Source organism: Syngnathus acus, chromosome 9, assembly GCF_901709675.1.
Source record: "Syngnathus acus chromosome 9, fSynAcu1.2, whole genome shotgun sequence".
Lineage (NCBI taxonomy): Eukaryota > Metazoa > Chordata > Actinopteri > Syngnathiformes > Syngnathidae > Syngnathus > Syngnathus acus.
The window spans coordinates 4,362,454-4,382,281 of NC_051094.1; the positions used below are offsets into that span (position 1 = coordinate 4,362,454).

The following is a 19,828-nucleotide window of genomic DNA, read 5'->3' on the forward strand; positions in this document are numbered from 1 at the left end:
TTCCGGTTCTGGCTTACAAAGATGTCGAAATAAGAGTATATTCCATGTTTTCAGGTGTCCTTTTTATTTTCTCTTTAAACTTTTTTTCTAATCCTAATCTTCAAAAAAAAAAGTCTTGTTATCGTAATAATAATAATAATGTTTCATTTCTGGATAGATCATTTCTCATTTTATCCAGGATGATCCAAAAGTTGGTGTTGGTGATTCCTCCCCCAATTTTGTTTTTTTTAACTTAATATCTCTTGTTTGTTATTTCCCCACGTTTTTCATAGGAAACACATATTGAATATTGATTTTCGTTTTTTGAACATTTTAGTTAACAGTGGGTGGGGTAGTTATGGGCTAACTAACTATTTTGAAAGGCAATTTCACCCGTTTCCTGGCTTAGCAGCGTAGCTCTCTAGCAGCCTCTAGTGTTCAAGCTTAGACAGTTACCAAAAAAGTAAAAAAATAAAAAGAAATCCCAGAATTGTTTATGCGCCAACAAGTGTGAACTATAATTACATGTAAAAAAAAAAAATAGAAGTAAATCCCAGCCAAGCCTGTTCTCCATAGTCTTGTGTTTAACTCAAACCAGTGAATTAATAGTAAATAAATAAGTAATTAAACAAAGGCTTGTACTGTGTGTGTGTGGGTCAGTGCAGCATGCGCACAGAATTGACATGCAGGTGGTAGAGAAAGTCGGCGTAGGACGCGCCACCATTGGGGCTCTTGTCCTCCACCAGGTGGCGCTGCAGGAGCTCCTCACCGGCATCACCCTGCTTTACCAGGAGCAGCTGTGTGAACAGCCCATTTCCACGCAACGTTACAACAGATTTGAGTGACGCGGTGCAGTATTAAGTTGCGAGCTGACCTGCCGGAAGCACGGGACTTCCAAGTCCAGCGCGTCCAGGAGAGTTCGAACCATGACCGACAAGGGGGTGTCCAGAACTGGCAGCTTGGTCTGGATGAACAACATAACACGGAAAAAAATGAGTGAGCCTTTGGGACGCTCCGGGGAATTTTACAAAAATTGACTCCAGAAGACACTTTCAGACCCAAACGTTAAATTTGGTAGGCAACACAAATAAATCTCACAAAGGCATGCCCAAAGACACAAAGAAAACATTTTGATTAGAAATGGTCATTTGGTCAGCTCACTTCAGCCACAAACTTAGAATATGTTTACAATTCCACCCCTTAAGATAGTTTCACCTAGCAACATGAAATTTAGTAAATATGACCATCATGAGTAGACCCACAAAAAAAAGTCTCAATAAGCCATGCCTGTCGACACACTGAAAGTCCACCATTTTGGTTTGAGCCATTTACTTTTGGCTCACAATTTTCAGGCTACATTTTACACCATTTTACATAGAGTAGGTTAAAAACGTTTTCTCCCATTCAGTACAGAATTGATCACTTTGTGAACAGACAAAACAGATTACCTCTCCAGAGGGCAGGGATGCCAAGCATCCCACGTTAAAGAGCTCTGCCAAGGTGCTTGCTGAGACATGGCCTCCCACCCACAGCAGGAGGGTGTGTGGGGTGTGCAGCAAATACATCCCGCCCGGATGCAGGCTCGTGGCCGAACAGCGTAGAGCCCCCTCCTCGTCCTCCTTCACATTTCTGGTGTGCGACAGTGGCTGAAGCAATGAAATGACGAGGTTCCAATTGTGACTTCAGCAAGGAGCAGCAAGTGAGTTTAGCTTTTTCTTTGACTTGTCCATAATGATTTTTTTTTACGTGTGCGTACCAGAGGGATCAGCACTGGGTAGAAGTGCGTGACGCAGGCAGCGGCGTCCAAGCCGAGCGCCCGGCAACGCAAACCCAGCCGACTGTGCACGGAGGTACGCAGGCCGGGCAGTAGGACGTCACTTTTCCTCAGACTGTTGACGTAGACGGGTAGCGCTCGCAGGCCCCGAGGGAGAACCAGCTGACCGGACGACGCCCATGTCGAAGAGGAGCAGCCGTGACGGCGGTAGGATGCCAACGCCTCCGTCAGGTCCCTCTGGAGCTCCTCACGCAGATCCTGCAGGGGGCGCTCCAAAGCAGCACAATACACTGAAAACGCAGAGAACACACAGGGTCTTTATAGACGATGTAACATTTTTGGTTATAAAACGCTTGCAACAAGAGAAAGGAACTGTTTTACAAAAGTTTGCCATTTAATATTAGTTTACGAGAGAGACAAAAAATGATGTGGTGGGGGACAATATTTGAAGGCCCTTATTATTGACTTAGTATGTTGTAATATGTTTACATATATTTAAAAACAAAAAAGGCAAAAATCTGCAAGTAATTGTAGATTTTGCTGATTTCAAAACAGTTAATAACGCCGATTAATTGGTCGGGCCCCAGTAATTATTATACCAGACTAGTTTGAGAATCTCTGAATTTGATCATATTTCTCCAAACTTTTAAAACCACAGTTGGCACATTGTCTCTCTTTCGTCATCGCTGCTTTTGTGCATCTTACTCTTCTTGCAGTAGAAGGCCAGCAACGTCTGTGCCTGGTATTGGCGGAACGTGTCTTGCAGGTGGCGTGAGCATCGCAACATTAGCGTATGCACCCTGGATCGCCGCTCCCCCGTTGGTGTGTTGTACGCCAGGACTGCCTAGCAACGCACAGAAAAGGTGAAAGAAAAACAATAGTTAGCTAAACCTGGGAAAGAAAAAAACAAATAATACCCTAGCAATTAAAAAAGAACAACTACAAGTCTGCCACACCTGTATAGCGACGCCCCGACTCTCATCCAGAGCGGCGCCGTCGTGCGCCAGCTCCACAGCCAGCATCGTCTGGCAGTCTATCGTTGCCATAGCGACCTGGTTAGGGCTCGGTCTGGGCACGAAGAGTCCGTAGCAGCCGGACACACGCATGCCTGGCAACAGTGTTGCATTGTAGGTAATTTGTCAGGGATTGTTGTAGGACTGAGGTTCGACATCTCACCTTTGCTAACAAACAAGCTAAGATCTGCCTTGTAGCCAACATTTGCCGCCACAACACGATTTAGATTACGGCTAAAGCGCTCCCGGTCCAAATCCCCCTGTAGATGAACACACGTATTAGCCTAGCAACAGCCGTTAGCATCTTTGTATGTACTTCAACACAGACAGTATGTTAGCATAGCAACTGCTAGAATGTTAGCATTCGATAGGTACCGTAATTTTCGGACTATAAGTCGCGGTTTTTTTTCATAGTTTGGGTGGGGGGGCGACTTATACTCAGGAGCAACTTATATACATATATATGTTTTTTTTCACTTTTTTGGGCATCTTATGGCTGGTGCGACTTATACTCCGGTGCGACTTATACTCCGAAAATTACGGTAGCTGTTGCAGTACCTGCAGGTGGTTGTAGGAATACAGCGCGCCGCCCGTCAAATAAGGAACATGACCCGGCCAAGCTCCGCCCACATCTTGCGGGGAGAGGACAAACAGATGAACGCCGCATCCCTGACGGACGCACGCCTCTGCCAATGAGATGGCTCCCTCCGGCGGCTGGAAGATGGACTGTGAGAAGAAGCAATGATATACCTGAGAGTGTATATTTGGATTTCAAATACTGGGACATAACAGTGGACGAAGAGAAACTTTCTGATTTGAGCGACACCTTGACTACCATGCCACAAATCAAAATGCTTCTTGCCTTACTTTTGGCTTGCTGGTTCCGAAGAAGCCAGCTGAGGATTGTTCCATCTCTGCCAGCGGAGCCGAGTGGAAGACAAGCAACTTGCCGGGACAGGCCAGCGTCTGAAGGACAGCCAGACCTGCTTTGACCGGAAGCTCTGCTGGGACACTTGGCGAGTCGTCACCGTCCGGACTCAACTGGGGAATGTGCTGCAACACGCTGCACAACAAACGTTACCATTTGCTCAATTGTTATTAGAAGCCATACTGCAAAACAGGGAAAGCTGGAAAAGTGACAGCCTCAGCACTTTCTCTACAAATGTTGTTTACTTGCTATGTTAGCCTACATTGGGATTTGAAATAGTAATATTACCAGTATTAATAATAAAAAAATATTTTACATGACTATTTCATTTTTTTTTTTTTACCTGGAGACATTGTCCATGCAGTCCCTTAGGGGGAGTACTAGCCCCTCCCTGACTGGAAATTGCTGCTCATCCAACGTTTCCGCCATGACCAGCATGTGCGGGCGGGTGGGGCTGAGGTCGTACAGCTGGATTCTGCTGTCATACGTCAGCAGGCCCACGCGGACGTTTCTTGGGCAAATTGGAGGTGAAAGTGTGTTTTAGCATGATTGTGTGGAGATATGCTTGTTGTGAGTGTGTTTTACTTGTCGAGTGAGGCGAGGAGAGTGTGTATTTGTTGCGTCACAAAGTCCAAATGGCCGCCTCGTAGCGCTGCCGCCGACACGTCAATGGCCAGAAGTAGCGCCGCCGCCTCACCCTGTGGCAAAAATGTACAAAATTTGATATTTATTATTGGCAATTTTGCATCTATAAAATAATCATTAGCAGTGGTTTATTTATCATAATTTAAATTTACCCATTTGGCAAGTATACTGTATGTGCATCCAATTTTGGTAACAATTGTAAAACATTTATAGATTAGGCATATTGGAAAAATGTCCCTTTAATGCCCGATGGTTACTTCAAACTAAATAGCGGACCTCTCGCATCTTTCGAGACGTTTTGCCGCTCTCTTCTTGATTGACATGCCTGCCAAACTAAACTAAAGTGACCTTGACAGCGTGGAGGACTTCATAGGACCCCATGTGGAGCTCGGGCCTCTGCTCCCGATCAGGCCGGAGCCCGTCCACCCCGTGTGTGGGCTGGTAATGTTGCCACGGCACTGCAGGACAAAGAAAGACTGCTCGGAGGACATAACGTTTGTCAGCCTCGATACAGCGGTACCCTTCGCTCACGAGAGCCCCGACTATTGGCCTTGTGAGAAATTTCGTTTGCTTTGTATTGCCAGAGTGTGAGTGTCACGAACCACTTCATTTCTATTTGAACCTGAAAAACTCTTAAGTTGGGACACTCGTAAGTCAAGGGAGCACTGTCGGAATTTATACGGCTTACCTTCGGTCAGTTTATCACAAAACGGGCAGCGGAACCTCTGGCCGCAGTCCTGCCAACTCACGGCAACGCACATGGATGCGCCGCAGCAACGACATCCCGAGATGCACGAGTCGTCCGGGACGACCGGAAGAGGCTTCTGGAAGCGAGATGTCAGTGAAGCTGCGTTGAAGTATTTCTTTGTATCATTATAATCCAACTCGACAAGCGCCGTTTAAACTGACAAGATACTTAGACAAAATTCACAAAAATGGAAGTTAAAAACTTACCTCTAGTGGGTTTTGTCTGGCTAAAGGCGTGACTAGAGTGGCCAGAGGCAGCCGGGCCAGCAGGGCAGTGGGACCATCCTGGGGCAAGCAGTATGTGGTGGAACGGATGGCACGGGGGCTGGCGTTGCCTGAATAGACCATGACATTGTCACACACTCAGATACATTACTTTTAAGGACGGCGCTTTGGTTCGTCGCTCGTGCCACCATTTTTTTTAAAAAGCTCTCATTTTTAGGAGTTTCCAGTATGCAGGCATGTCGAAATTTAGAATTGTGTGATTGTCTACTGGAAGTGAAGCAAATTATTACCTCCATCCTCCACGATGCAGGAAGTGGTTGGCAGAGGAGGTGGAGGGCCAAAAGACTCAGAGATAAAAACCTTGCCTTCCCACTCCGCTCTGTCGTCCGCCATCACTTTGACCTAAACCCAGTTACGGATGAGCGAGCAAATTATCAAAAATTTTAGTCTAATTTAAAAATAAAAACTTACTGCACTGGGAAGCAGCCCTGGGTCCAGTCCATAACGCGACTCGGAATTTGGAGATATCTGTACAATGGAAACACAAATTTAGAATTGTACAAATATAACAATATTCACCCCCATCCCAAATTTAATTAGAAAAAAAAAAGAAGTTCATGGTGATGATGAATATATTATTTATTGAGTATTTTAGGAAGGTAACTGCTCTGCCAACCTGCTCGGGTCCATCTGCGTAGGGGTGCGTGATGACAGGGCAAAATCCTGCCGGGTGACCACCAGGAGGTGTCCATTGTGAGGACTGTCCAGCGAGAGAACATGGCAGTGGCTGCTCGGAGGGCGAGCCCAGGTTCAGACGCATCAAGTCGGGTAGAGGACTGCAGAGACGTCCGAGCTCGGAAGCTGTGGGGGAACTACAGTGGCGCGCCCACAGCGGGCTCTGATTGGCTGCACGGTCGTCCATCGGCCACCATACCTCACTCTGATTCGCCCAATTTCCCCCAGAAGCGGTACCTAGATTTGTATCAAACATATTTGACATTTTTGTATAGAAAAATATCAGAAGTCCAAACAAAGAACATTTTGGAAAAAAATAAAATAAAATAGAGAAATAGTGGAGGAAGACTTGTATGTTACAGGCTAATGAGAAGATATCGTACCTTTTAATACGGGCGGAAGTCGCAGCCATTATGTGCGGGAATTACATTCACCTCCGGCAGCAAATCAAACAGCCTTAGAAGGGGAATTCAGTCAACTGGAGTAAACCTCAACATTCGAATAAGAGCAAAGTTGGCCCAATTGCGTTACTGGAGGACGACTAGAAGCTAGGACAGGAGTAACCAAGGTTTGCATGTCAATGCTAGCGTCCAAGGCAGCTAACAGCACGGCGAAGCGTTTCCGGGATTCCTTTCGCAGTAAAATGAAAATAACAGAAATTGTCATCGTGACAATTCAAAGAAAACATCGGTTGTAACGATAAGTCGAATTGTTCGACTTCAAAATTACTCCTCTAATTTAAAAATATATATATTTAATTGTAGTTCGAATCTCTTTTGAATTACTGACAGTGAGCATAGAATTGAAAATATGAAACAATAATCAAAGTTGGTAAACATTTATAAGAAACAAAGGATAAGAGTGTCAAAACTGTACAGTAAGTCATCAGCGCTTAGAGGACTTGTCTTGTCTTTTGAGGGCGGTGATCCGGTTCCTCACGTAGTCCTTGACGCCCTTCCAGGAGCGCCTGCTCAGCGCTCGCGGCTCGGCGTCAAGACAGCGGAGACAGTCAAGCTTCTGTGGGACTTTGTGATTTCGGATGAGGGACATCATGTGTTTCTCCACGGCAGCGACCTCACAGTCGCTCCACTTGTGCTTGTTGATCGGGGAACCGGCTGAATTGGGAAAAAAAAACACAATAAAAGCAAAGATGAATCCAAAACTGTCAGGACCAGGCAAAAATGATCACACGCCGACTTGCGTACCTTTTGCAGACCGCCTGGACGCTGTAGAATTGCTCGCGTGTGTATCAGTCAATCCGGCGAAAGACTCACAGTGGTTCCATGATGCAACTGGCGCTGCATTCAGACCTACAAGATCATTATGGATGTTAATTGTGTATATAAATACAGTATTTTCTTCTCTGATACATTTTAGAGCAAGAGCTGCTTAAAAACATCATAACATTCTAAAAATAAAATTCAATTTATACTGCCCCTTCTGTAATGGATTCAATGAATAAAGAAAAACATTCTAATTTAATTCAACCTTTTACACGTAACGGCCTCAAACACAATAAATTAATGTTAACTTCTCCAAATTTGTATCTTTTTTTTTTTTTTTAATTAAATCCAGACCGGTCCTCACTTTCAGGGTCCACGCCAACGTTGTTCCGAAGACTCTTGACTTGGTTATTGGGCCCCAGGATGAGGTCTGCCTCGGTGGGGTCCAGGCTGTTGACCTGCAGCATCGCGGCGTGTTGCTTGCGAATGCCGGCCGACGTCAGCGCCTCGGAATTCCTGACGCCGCTGTCTCTGACCAACATCTGCACGCACACCGAGCCGCGATAGGCGGAGAGTGTGTGCGGACGTCCCAACAGAAAGGGGTTCTTGGCGGGGACGCCACAAGCCTCGCGGACTTCCACCAGGAGCTCCAGTGCGGAGAGGAACATCGGTTTGAGCAAGACCGGGACCATGCGGCCGCACGTGGAGCGGATCTCCATCCTGCTGAAGACCCTGCACATGCTCCTCTCCAGCTCGCTCACTAATAAATCCAAGTTCTCCTGCGGGTCGGGCTTCTTGACGGATTTCAACGCGGTAAGCGGTAAGTTGGACACCTCGCTGTTCTGTCTCCTGTTCAACAGAATTATCCGGGCCAGAACGGTCCTGGCCAAAATGTCATATGTTTCCGCTGAGGGCTCCGCATGCAGTTTCTCCTCGGCGAGGTGGTAGACTTTCTCAAGGTGGAAGATGAGTCTCTTCACATCCTGGACGTCCAGAAATTTCTCCCTGGATTTTCTTTTGGTTTTCCTCAGAACTGACAAGGCGCCTGAGGAAATCATCTTGGCCCAGCGCTTCCTGTAGACGGCCAGGAAGTTCTTGGCCGATTCGGCCAGGGCGAAGTCTCTGCGCTCTAGCGCCCTCTCCTGAACGATGCGGCACACCTGCTGGAGAGAGTAGCCCAGCTTGGTAGCCAGCGAGGGCGCGCTGTACGTGCGGGCAGCCGAGTCGTAGCCGGCCAGGACGTTGACGGCGGCCACCACGTGCGGGAAGCTGTCCGGGTCAAAGAAATCCTCCAGCCTCCTCAGCGGCGTCCTCTTCCAGGCCTCCAAGACCAGCCGAGCCATCTGTCGCAGGTTCTGCCGCATGTAGTCCTGCCGCTTGTGGTCGGAGCCGTACCGTGCCAACATGTCCTCGCCGTAGTCCAGCAGGACCGGCTCGCTGATGATGAGGCGGGTCACGTCGTCGTAGATCATATGCGACAGGATGGCGCGCAAGCCGGCGCTGATGCCCAGGTCGCTCATGGCCTCCAGGGCGCAGCGGGTCTCCACGCGTTCCTTCCCTATGCGCGGCTCCTCATCCATCTTCCTCTTCTGCCGCTCGGGGCAGCGCTTCATGTGGCACGCCAAACGCTTCTTCCTGTACAAACCTCGACAGTACAGGCAGTGCAGGAAGTCCTGCGCCTGGCCCGTCTTGGTGGGTCTTTTGCGCGCCGCCAGCTGGCCCTCACCGGTCCGCATCACTTGCTTGTTGTGCGCATAGTTGCCCTCGTTGGTGAGCCGGTTCCACAACTTCTGTCTCTCTCGGGAGCCTTTGGGGAAGCGCAAGGCGGCGGACACTTCCTCCTTGTGGCTGTGTTGGCGCTGCATGTGCCTGGACAGCTTGATGATGGGCTTGGAGCAAAACAAGCAGTAGTTGCGGCGATAAACCCGCTTGCAGCTCTTCTGGCCTTCTTTCATGGCGCACACCTTGATAGAAAACACATGCAAGTTTCCCATAAGTGACTTGCTGAAAGACCCGAGAAAAGTCAATGCAGGGATTTGTTCCTGAATTATACTACGAGTTTTCTTTCAAACCGAACACACCTTCACATTCCTCAACCGGCTCCATTCCGTCTTGGCTTCCCGCGGCTCGGTGGGAATCGGCACTGAGCAGGGCTGCTTCTTGCTGCGCAGGGACATGGTGGCGCCGCGAGGGGATCTGGCCGAACGGGGAGCAATGTCTTCTCCCAAGTCCGACAGAGCGTCAGATACGTCGCCGTCGTCACTTTGTAAGAAATCAGAGCCTTCGTCTGATGATTCTTGGGCAGAGGGTTTTTCCTGGAAGGGACAGGAAGAGATTATTTTGTTTCCCCCCCCACGTTGATACATCGCAAGATAAAGAAAATGACATTAAAAAAAAATCCCCCCCAAATATCTTTATTGTCTGAATCTCTAGATCACAAACTTATTATTCTCTTCTTTTGTTTGTCATATGTTCATAACACATACTCTCGCTTTACAAAAAATTAAAGTGACTTTCACAAAATGTTCCTTTGCTGCTGTAGAATTTACAATGAAGAAAAAAAAAAACGGTGGCACATTCATAGAATGTTTGCTTGCGACTTCCCTAAGTGTAGCCAATTTAGGAAAGCAAAATATTAGCAACGGGTGTCAATTTGACGCAGCGCAGTTCCCCATTTGACACGTCGTCTTACAGGTTCAGTTGCGTCAGCTGCACACGCAGAGTCGTCCGTTAATTCGTCGCTATCGTCTTCTTCATGGCGGCGCTCGGCGTTGGATGGAGGCTCTTGGCGAGGCTCGCCGTCGGATGGCGCCGGTTGCGGTGGAGTCGACGGGCGGAGCGGTGACGCCGGTGACGGTTCGGCCGACGAGGCGTACCACTCCGGCTGACGAAAGGAGCGCGGGGATGCTTGAACACGAAAATGAAAGTGCATATGATAAAAAAAAAAATATTACCTCGCTTTTGTGCGGTGTCTCGCTTTGAGGTGATGGCGACTCGTCCATGGACAGAGGCGACTGAGGACACAGCGATACGAGTTCAGCCGACATGCCGTGTGTGTGGATAAGTGGCAATAAAATGGAGTTTTTGTTTGCCTGGGCGCCTGAGGGGGGTGACTTCACACTGACGTTGTCCTCTGGAGGCAATGATTCCAGCTGGATGGGAGAGAAAAGTCCAGACAAGGAGCCAAATTTGCTACTATGAGTCTTTTAAATGAGATACAATCGGTACAGCTTTACAAAGATGATTGCAATTTAATATGCGTTTTTTTTTTTTTTCCCCCAAGATCCTCTTCCAAAGCAATACTCTAAACTGTATTATAAGAAATATCATATTTATATATAACGTTTTGCTTTTGTTACGCTAAAATAAACGTGAATGGACCCCCCCCCCCCCCCCCGAGACACACTGACCAGTTTGTCCAACTCCGACAGCTGCTTGAGTAAAAGAGAACGCTGATGTAAAATCATAGAACGTTTTGTCATCCCCTGAAGAAAAAAAATAATGTGAATTGATTGTGCAATCTGAACGGCCTCCAATACGAGTTGTGACGTAAAAGCACCGCCATTTTCCTCACCGGTGTTTGAACAGCAGCAGCACCTTTTTCAGGATGTTCAGAGTCATTCAAGGCTGCAGAAAACAAAAATAATAAGGTTGATTGACATTGACACCAAAAGGATTTCGACATCAATCTGTTCCAGGTCTAGGAGTGCAATAATATAGAAGTCATTTTAACGAAATAAATACGTCAAAATAAATCTGTCCCTCCTTCAGTCTCTAAACGTATATTGAGAAAGATTTGTCTGTGTTGGAAGTAAAAATAAACATTTGTGAGAAATTACCGTGGCAGTTCGCCGAGTCTGTCCACTGAGGTGCCGCAGGGGGAACCAACGAGGTTAGGCTGTAAGCGGCAACCACCTGGATGCTTGGAAAAGAACCCGGAGATGAGGGCGTCTGAAAAGAGGGCTGCGTTGAGGGGGGTGGCACGCAGGACGGTGACGCACAGAGGGGTCCCATTTGGGCTTGATGCCAAGCCTGCAGTGGTCTGAGCTTTTCTCCGGCATCCATCAACTGGGGCGGGTCAAAGGTAGCGCTGGCGAAAAGCGAGGCGGGCGAGACAAGGCTGTGGATGTGCGACATGGACGCCGGATTCTGCCCGGACAGCGGGTTGAGGAGGGAGCTCTGCGAGGAGACCGCCGACCAATCCATCTGGCTTGCCCAAGTTTCACTTTTTATCGTCGTCATGTGGTCCATTGTTATCTGGAACCCATTTGCTCCTGTTAACGAGAAGACCATTTGTAGAGACAACATCCAATCACCAGAAGCAATGACGTTCACTCCCAAAAGAATATTCTAACGAACAAAAGCAAAGTCAAACTTCCAGTATATTCATGTGGGTTTTAATTATTTTTGACCAGTCACATTTCAGCTTTAATGTGTTGCCGTGTCAATATAATCTACCAGAGGTCTTCCGAATTAGTAGTGCTGGCTCTGGTTACTTCTACTACGCTAACAATGGCACTATTTATCCTCTGACTCTTGATAACAAGAGTATTTTTCCATCCTCTTGTCAGTCAAAGCACGTTTGAAGCGATATTCACATACTGATTATAACAATTAACAATCAGTATTTCTTGTGATTTTTTGTCATGTTTTTATAAAAACAGTTGGAACTTAAGGGGGGTTATGTTAGGTAAACCAATGAAGATCCAAATACCAAAAACATGGCTTGTCATCGCTAAAAATTAATCTATCACTCAAACATAATCATTCATTTTCTATCACCTTTTCAGGACTCACGCATTTAGCCAATTTGCTGTACAACGACCCAAACAGAGTACAAAATCCATTTTGAATATTAAAATATTAATTATGACTACAACAACAATCATTCTTTCCAATTATAATTGTAACAAAACGAGTCCTGATTTCTAGCTACTTTACATTGTTCGCTTGGAAGCTAAATCGGGCTATCGTCGTCCGGCAGAGTAAACCACTTGCCTAACAATTTGTATAATTAATGAACAAATTGGTACACTACTATAGTTAAAGTTAATGACAAGAAATGTTTGGCAAGAAAAGCATCATACCTGTACAAAGGAACCGGAAGAAGCACCGCTCACGGCTTCCGGTTTATCGACACGTAACCCGGAAACGAATTAGAACACTTCCGATTCACGTTCGAAAACTTGATTTTAAGTTTTTATTATCGTTTATTTGACTTGTATATTTAAATTTGTACTTGAAGACATATTTAGAAATTCCAACAACCGGGATTAAAATAATATTTTAAAACCTCATTTATGGTCTCCAACAAGGATTATGGTTTCCAATTTGGGGGATTTTCAGGTCATTGTTAGGATTTTAAATTTCACGTTTGAATTTAAAATAAGTCAGGCTAAAGGTGGATAAATGCCTAAAAGACACACAAAATTAAGCCCTCCCCAAGAAAAAAAAAGTATTCCACTGGGAAGACCGTTCATTCATTCTTCATTTGCTCCTTCTACTGCCGAGTGCTTGCCCACCCAACACACACTAAATTATTAACCCAATGTTCACACTTGACCTGCTACTCACACTCTGGCCACGTGGCACCACTAGAATGGAAACCCCAGTGTGGACGTCACCCACAAATGGCATGTCTAGAAGGCTAAGAAATTGGATTTGTTGTTTACAGATGTACACTACACAACCAGTATGCATAGAAATTCTGTGTGCACACAAAAAGACTTTCTGAAGGATGGCTTTTATTTGCCAAACTAAAGGATCAAGCAATAGAGTTTAAAAGAGATGCCATGTTATCCTACGACATGAATTTTTCTGTTTTCAGACATGACTCCTTGAGACTTTTTGTTGGTCGACTCCTTGAGACTTTTAGTAGGTCGACTCCGCATGGACATGCCAGCAAAATGTTATGTTGCGACGAGAAACAGGATTAGAGAACAGACTTTGGTCCAAAAATGCGTGCTTCAGGGCAGCCTCCCTCTTTCTTGTTGGTCACAGCTTCTTGAGACTTTTTTGTTGGTCTACTCATGATGACCCTACCCACCAAATTTCATTAAGCTAAAATAAATCGACTTTGAGGGCTGTTTTTTTTATGTATTTTTTTTTCTTAGTAGAGCTAGCAAGTGCTTGAGGATGGCAAAGCTCTCAAAATAGCTTGAGGACAATAACAAGCCATCTGAAGAGGGTCCAAAATATGGAATCAATAAGTTGCCATGAGAAGCAAATAAAAACAGACAGCAAAGCTAGTGAGCGTCAGCAAAGGCGGCGAGAAACCCCCCCTGACAAGCGTGTAATGAGCCTATGCGAGCATCTCGCACCATTTCATTGTGTCTTTATCTCCTCTCCCTCAGCTGCCCAAGAAAAAGTAAAAGGGGCTGCCGGTTTGGAGCAAATTACCCACGCTTATTCCGCAAAAACATCCCCCTCGCATGGCCCGGCGGGGGGCCGAGCCACCACCAAATTGTTTTGTCGACCAAGGACATAGGAGCTGTGCCAACATGTCGTCAAAGACGGAGACGCGGGAGAAGACATTTTTCGACTCGAGAGAGGGAAACGAGAAGAAAGGGGGACGCTGGGACGTCTCCCGGGGATCCCGCCACCCGCCGAGAAATTTGAAGGGGGTTTCGCTTTCTAGTTTGGAAAGAAAACCTTCCCAGTGTCCCAAATAAACGTTGTACAAGGGCGCGTTTCAGTCGATGGAGGGCTTTTGTGCCTTTTGGGGGTGCGGAACAGATATTCAGCACAATCGCTGCCAGCATAATGGGGAACCCATCAAATGCCACCCATCTATATCATAACAATGAATAGAAAAAGTCTACACACCCCTGTTCAAGTGCCAAGTGTATGTCATAATAACATTGAAGTCAAGATAAATCACACAAAAAGAAATCCACCAAGAACCTCTCCAACTGAGTTGAAAAAAATATTTTCAAGGGTAAAACAAATGAGATGTTTGCACAAGTGCGCACACCCTTTTAAAACTGAGGATGTCGCTGTGGTTAGAATGATCAAATCACATTAAAAAAATGTGTTCAATTGAATTAAACTTTGCAAGATAACAGCAATGTTTGCGAGGGAACACATTTTTTTTCCCCCATGTCACCTTAGAGGCGCAGTACAGTAGTATTGTGCGTTCGTTTTTAGGCCATGACAAAAAAAAAAAAATCAATTTCAATTTAACGGACGATCAGATTTAACGGACAACCCCTACCCACTAGATCTAGGTCCCAATGCATAATTTGTTCCATGCACTCTTTGTGACATTTTCGTTTCGTGGTGTGCTGACTTTTTTTTTTAACGTAAAATGCATCCCATGGCTCCATAAAGGCTGCTAAATGCTGATCCTGAGTGACAAAAAAAGGTCAGTTCCATTCAAATAAATCTGGAAATTGTGGTTGCATTAAGGAGACAACTCTGTTATAAAAAAAAAAATAAAAAAAATGAAATGAGAGGCAGTCGCGAATCCACAATTTTTTTCTGTGCCTTTGTGTTGTTTTGTTCTGACGCACTCTAACTTATTTATGATAGAAGGGACTCGCCCCAGCAGACTGGAGGAGGAAAAGGAGGGCGTGTGTGTGTGTGTGCGTGCGTGTAAAGATAAAAAAGGTTAAAAACTGGGAATCATCTTGGAGGTGGTGGTGTGACGGAAAAAAAATTGAGCTGATGTGACGGAAATGAAAGACAAGATAGAACGGAGGAAAGGGGGGGGGGGCTTCCCCGAGGCGTGCGTGCGTGTGTGTGCGTGTATTATCGCTCGCACGCACGCACGCACGCTCCCTGCCTCCCAGTCAGTGGCAGCTTTGCACGCTCAGCAAGTCGGTGGCGGCACAAAGCAAAGTCGCTCCATTTGCCGCTTGCGCGCACACGCACACTTGCTCCAGTGACGACAGGTGAGGCGCGAAGAAAAAGCAAAAGCAAAAGAAAAAGCAAAAGCAAAAGCAAAAGGAGCCGAGCGAGAGCAGAAGAGCGCATGCAAGAAGACTCAAGTAAGACCTTGAAGCTGACTTTATTAATAATGATGTTGTTTCGGATGCTTATTGGGAACTGTATTCCTAATACGTACTTTGGTTGCCTTTTATATTCTCTGGGTTCTATATATTGGCATGGTTGAGTTCACCTCTGTTTGCTGTGTTAAATGTAAATGCAGTTTTGCGGGATTGTTGCCCAATTGTGTAGTTCAAGTTTAGCTTTTTAAATATACCGATAAAGTTCACATCAATATCTTGGCGCTATCGGGGCCGTCTTTCTTCAAACCCAAGAAAATTACATTTATGACGTAATTCCTTATTTAATGCATTGAGTCGTTCAATTTGGGTAATTTAGGTTTCATTTGAACTTTTTTTTCCCCCATCAGTCACACCTTCAGTCTCTGATGAATTTGGTTGTTTTTTTCAGACGCGGTGGTTTGTTAAAAATTGAGCACGTCATGAGCACTGATTAAGTTCCCTCTATCTTATGACATTGATGTATTTTAGAAAAAATTGGGAAAAAATATCATTTCTCCCCTTTTTTCTTTTCATTGTAATCTTACATGTCAGAATTTGTCAAGATACATTCATAAACCTATGGGAATACCATTAAGATCAAATAGTAAAGGTTATTTTGGTCTTAGAGTTATGGTACATATATTTTTAAGTATTAAAATCTTTTATTGTAAAACTGTACTACAATAAAGTTCGAATTTGTCAGGAATAATTCTATAATTGTATTCCAACAGTCAGATTTGTGTAAATCATAAAAGTATGTTCTTAGAAAATTATTGGAATCACAAGTACAACATAGTCATTTTCCAAGAATAAAATTTTAATCTAAGAAGGATAGTTGTATTGCCTGGAAATTCAGAATTTGTTTTGAGAATAAAAATTGGAATCTTACCATTGTCTAAGCAAAGTTAAAAAATAAAATATTTACAATTTTCTGCTCTCATTTTCATTTCGATTTTCACTTGTTGCACTTCATAAAAATAAATTCTGTCCGTTTTTTGTGTAATCGTGCTTACTACCAAACCGACGAAAAGGAAGTCTTTTGCATTTATATTAATTTGGCTTTCCCCATCTTTCCCCCTGGGTTGTGCCGCCCAGGTGGGCCACTTGTGAACCGGTTTCCATGGAAAGTTTAACAGCACGCATCCAAAACACACCTGAGGATGGAGGCAAACCTTCAGCAGTCTCCTCACGTGTGCAGTATTTAACCCAGATAAACATCTGACCCTGACGATATTGAGCTCGCTGGTCCATGATGATATTGACCAGACACGTCAGCCCCCCCAACCCCTCCTCCCTTCCATCTGTCTGCTCGCCGTGCTTCCAGACCCCCCGCCCCAAAAACATAAGCCAGCACGCGACCACTGCATCTATGGCGTCCATCACCCTGAAACTGATTACCCCTCCCAAAAAAAGGAAGTTTATAAGCCTCCCCTAAAAATGTATGTCAGGACCCTGATAATCACCGTGAGAGAACACAGTTGTGTGTTAAATAGAAATTTCAATCAATAGGTGATGGAAACATGAACACACGAGATGATCAGGGTGGACTTACCATTCAGCAAACACTGGCAATTGACTATCTGCAAAAAAAAATCTTCAATTGAGCTAAACAATTAGTCTAACTTGCATGCTTAAGAAAACAAATCAAAATGTGTAATCAATCATAATCATTTGAGTTTTTTTATCATCATTTCCACAATCATTTCTGGGGCATTGGCAAAAGTAAGAAACGATGATTTATTTCCCAGTAGACTGTTTCACTTTTGTCAAAACTATGAGCCATTAAACGGCACTACTGTTCCAAACGGCTGAGTGTGCTTTTGTACGCGTGAAAATGAAAGCGGCACTAAGAATTGCCGTTGTTTGGCTTTTGATACGGTTGACCCAGATCTTAGCATGCTCCGCTAGCTCAAGGAGGAGGAAGAGGGGAGGTGGGCCCGTGTTTGGCTGAAGGGGGGTACGTCGGGGTGGGAGGGCTGCTGTGCTTTCCAGCACACCCCGCTGAGTGGGGAAAAATTATTTTGGAGGGGAAAAAGATTTAGTGAGGAAAAATTGAGAAGAAAAGCTGCACAATTGTTTGGGATGTCTTTCTGGCTTCAGTGAAAAGGTGGGGATTTTTTTTTTAAATTGCTCTGATAATACATGTGAAGGTGGAAAATTCACGGGTACAGCACACAGACTGGGCAAATATTGCTATATGACGCCAATGGCGCCTCATCAGGGACGGGCCAGAAGGTTTCATGGGGGAGGGCCTGTTCCCCAAAGATGCAATTAGCTGTGGAACCAGGTCGTGTTTCTCTTTTGAGAACATCCACATTGCACTTGTGTGATAATTAATAACAACAACAGGAAGCTGGAGAAAGGTGGTGTTCTTTAAAAAAAAAAAAAGTGATACCGCACCTACCATTTTTTGGAAAAAAAAAGATAGCACAGCGAGTGTTTGCCTCACAATGTCTCAACTCACCCAGCAAACTGCAACACCCAAGCATTCGTTTAAAAAGCTGACACACCTAAAAAAAAGAACACAACTGGGATTTCTAAACGACGACTCAACTAGCATGTTAAAAAAAAAAAAGAAACATGACGAGCAACATTTGTTCTCTCAAACCCAGATCAACAATAATATAAATATGAACTTTTCGTCTTAGTTTTTCTTTCAGCTCACCTGAGGACCGAGCTTTGCGCCGACCGATGTGTGTGTCGCCATGCTGTGGACGCTGCCGGTACTGCTGCTGTCTGTTCGCTTGGCCGTTGGTTGGAGCTCTTCCGGTGACGTCATCGCTCCAGTCTTCAACAACGGTGGTGGTATGCAGAGGTTGCCTGACGCCATCATCATTGGCGTGCGAAAAGGAGGAACCAGAGCTCTTCTGGAGATGCTCAACCTGCACCCCGATGTAGAAGTGGCAAAGGCAGAGGTATATTGTAAAAGCAAAAAAAACAACTCCACCAACAAGGGCATTTATGTATGCTTAATATGAGGAATTTCAAGTCCCAGCCAGAATTTGTCAAGGAAGACTAGCATTAATTTAAAAACGTGATAACGTAACTAGCATGTTTGAAAACAGGATCATTCAACTTGTACAGTAGCAACATGACGCAGCTAACATTTGTTTGTGGAGATGTGAAAGAAGCTACCACTTGTTAAAAATGTAACTCGCTTTTATTTAAAAACAAGATAACACAACTTGCATTTTTTTTTTTAAAATGTATGTATATGTGTGGCATTTTGTTTGAGGAGATGGGAGTGAGAACGCAGCTAGCATTTGTTATTAGTATTGTTTGAAAAATACAAACCGCCACTGGGTTTGACGAAAGTGTCCCTAACTAAGCAGCGCCCTCTCCCTGCCAAAAGGTGCATTACTTCAACGTGGAGGATCACTACAAGCGAGGCCTTGCCTGGTACCGCTCCCAGATGCCCTTCACCAGGACCGGCCAGTTGACGTTGGAGAAGACCCCCGGCTACTTTGCCGCGCCCCAGGTTCCGTCTCGGATCCGGGCCATGAACCCCGGCACTCGCCTGCTGTTGATTGTGCGAGACCCGGCCGAGAGGCTGGTGTCCGACTACACGCAGGTCCTGCACAACCGTCTGGCCCGCCAAAAACCCTACCAACGTCTGGAGGAGCTTCTACTCCACGAGGGCCAGGTGGACGCCAGCTACAAGGCCCTCCAGAGGAGCCTCTACCACAGGCACCTGGCCCGTTGGCTGGAGGTCTTCTCCAGGGAACAGATCCACGTGGTGGACGGCGACGCCCTGGTCCGCGACCCCTACCCCGAGCTGAGACGGGCTGAGCGCTTCCTGGGGCTACCGGCCCGCATCGGCCCGGAGAACTTCCACTACAACAGCACCAAGGGGTTCTACTGCCTCCTGGAGGCCGGACGGGAAAAGTGCCTGGACCAGTCTAAAGGGCGGCCTCACGCGCCCCTTGGTGGACTCGCCTTCAGGAAGCTCTGCCAATACTTGGCGGAGCCAAACCGCTTGTTCTTCAACATGGTGGGCAGAACTTTCTCCTGGTGCTGAGGACACAAAGAATCACCCACCTTCCACGCTGTGTGTCATTGACCCAAAAAGAACAAGATGAAGGAAGTGACTTAATAACCATGCTGGTGCCTCCATGGATATTTAAATAAAAAATAATAATAACAATTAGCATTTTATAAAAAAGCAAAAAGGCAGGTGGAATTTGATATAAAAAAATATTAGGCAGCTAACGCTTGACAACACAATTAGCATTTTCTTACATGCAAAAAACGTGGCTAGAATTTCATAAAACAAAAAAAACAACACAACTAGCATTTGCAATGCCGCTCGCGTTTGTTGAAAAGACGACGACACGGCTGGAGCATGTTTAGAAAAGCACACCAAGAGTTGGTGTTGCTAGGCAATTTAAAATAATTCAAGCATGCCAGTACAGGTGGGGTAAAAGAAAATGTGTGGCTAACAAGCAACAAAAAAAAGATGCCAGTGGAATTTTAACACAAGGCAGCTAACTGGGTTTAAAAACCTTACGATGCAGCTAGTAACATTAACTAGCAAAAAAAAAACTTTGATTATTTTTTCAATTAAATAAGTG

At 45.4% G+C, this 19,828-nt stretch overlaps 3 protein-coding genes across 5 annotated transcripts; 1 reads left to right on the forward strand and 2 right to left on the reverse strand.

Moving 5' to 3' along the window:
• Positions 1-221: 221 nt before the first annotated feature.
• On the reverse strand, positions 222-6,737 carry si:dkey-13n15.2 (protein transport protein Sec24C). 2 transcript variants are annotated; one of them, XM_037258975.1, is made up of 18 exons: positions 6,430-6,733; positions 5,988-6,283; positions 5,783-5,839; positions 5,602-5,713; positions 5,294-5,421; positions 5,028-5,163; positions 4,688-4,797; positions 4,280-4,392; positions 4,038-4,205; positions 3,634-3,829; positions 3,325-3,492; positions 2,930-3,026; positions 2,710-2,861; positions 2,459-2,597; positions 1,736-2,043; positions 1,428-1,625; positions 854-943; positions 222-776 (listed from the first exon to the last, which is right to left on the reverse strand). In XM_037258975.1, the coding sequence occupies exons 2-18, from the start codon at positions 6,231-6,233 to the stop codon at positions 636-638; spliced, it is 2,559 nt and encodes an 852-aa protein (XP_037114870.1). In that variant the 5' UTR covers positions 6,234-6,283; positions 6,430-6,733; the 3' UTR covers positions 222-635. The 2 variants fall into 2 exon arrangements, 1 of the variants encoding a protein (XP_037114870.1); XR_005098763.1 differs by having other exon boundaries at positions 725-776; positions 1,428-1,608; positions 6,430-6,737.
• A 41-nt stretch (positions 6,738-6,778) lies between these two features.
• LOC119127165 lies at positions 6,779-12,410 on the reverse strand. 2 transcript variants are annotated; one of them, XM_037258961.1, is made up of 12 exons: positions 12,357-12,410; positions 11,271-11,543; positions 11,109-11,184; positions 10,844-10,896; positions 10,680-10,754; positions 10,362-10,421; positions 10,224-10,283; positions 9,962-10,153; positions 9,351-9,584; positions 7,634-9,233; positions 7,252-7,356; positions 6,779-7,161 (listed from the first exon to the last, which is right to left on the reverse strand). In XM_037258961.1, exons 2-12 carry the CDS (start codon positions 11,328-11,330, stop codon positions 6,932-6,934), a joined length of 2,745 nt encoding a protein of 914 aa, XP_037114856.1. In that variant the 5' UTR covers positions 11,331-11,543; positions 12,357-12,410; the 3' UTR covers positions 6,779-6,931. The 2 variants fall into 2 exon arrangements, with proteins under 2 accessions (XP_037114856.1, XP_037114854.1); XM_037258959.1 differs by having other exon boundaries at positions 11,109-11,543.
• Positions 12,411-15,040: 2,630 nt separating this feature from the next.
• hs3st1l2 (heparan sulfate (glucosamine) 3-O-sulfotransferase 1-like 2) lies at positions 15,041-19,418 on the forward strand. Its single transcript, XM_037259164.1, has 3 exons — positions 15,041-15,257; positions 17,906-18,172; positions 18,610-19,418. Exons 2-3 carry the CDS (start codon positions 17,963-17,965, stop codon positions 19,273-19,275), a joined length of 876 nt encoding a protein of 291 aa, XP_037115059.1. The 5' UTR covers positions 15,041-15,257; positions 17,906-17,962; the 3' UTR covers positions 19,276-19,418.
• The last annotated feature ends 410 nt before the right edge of the window (positions 19,419-19,828 follow it).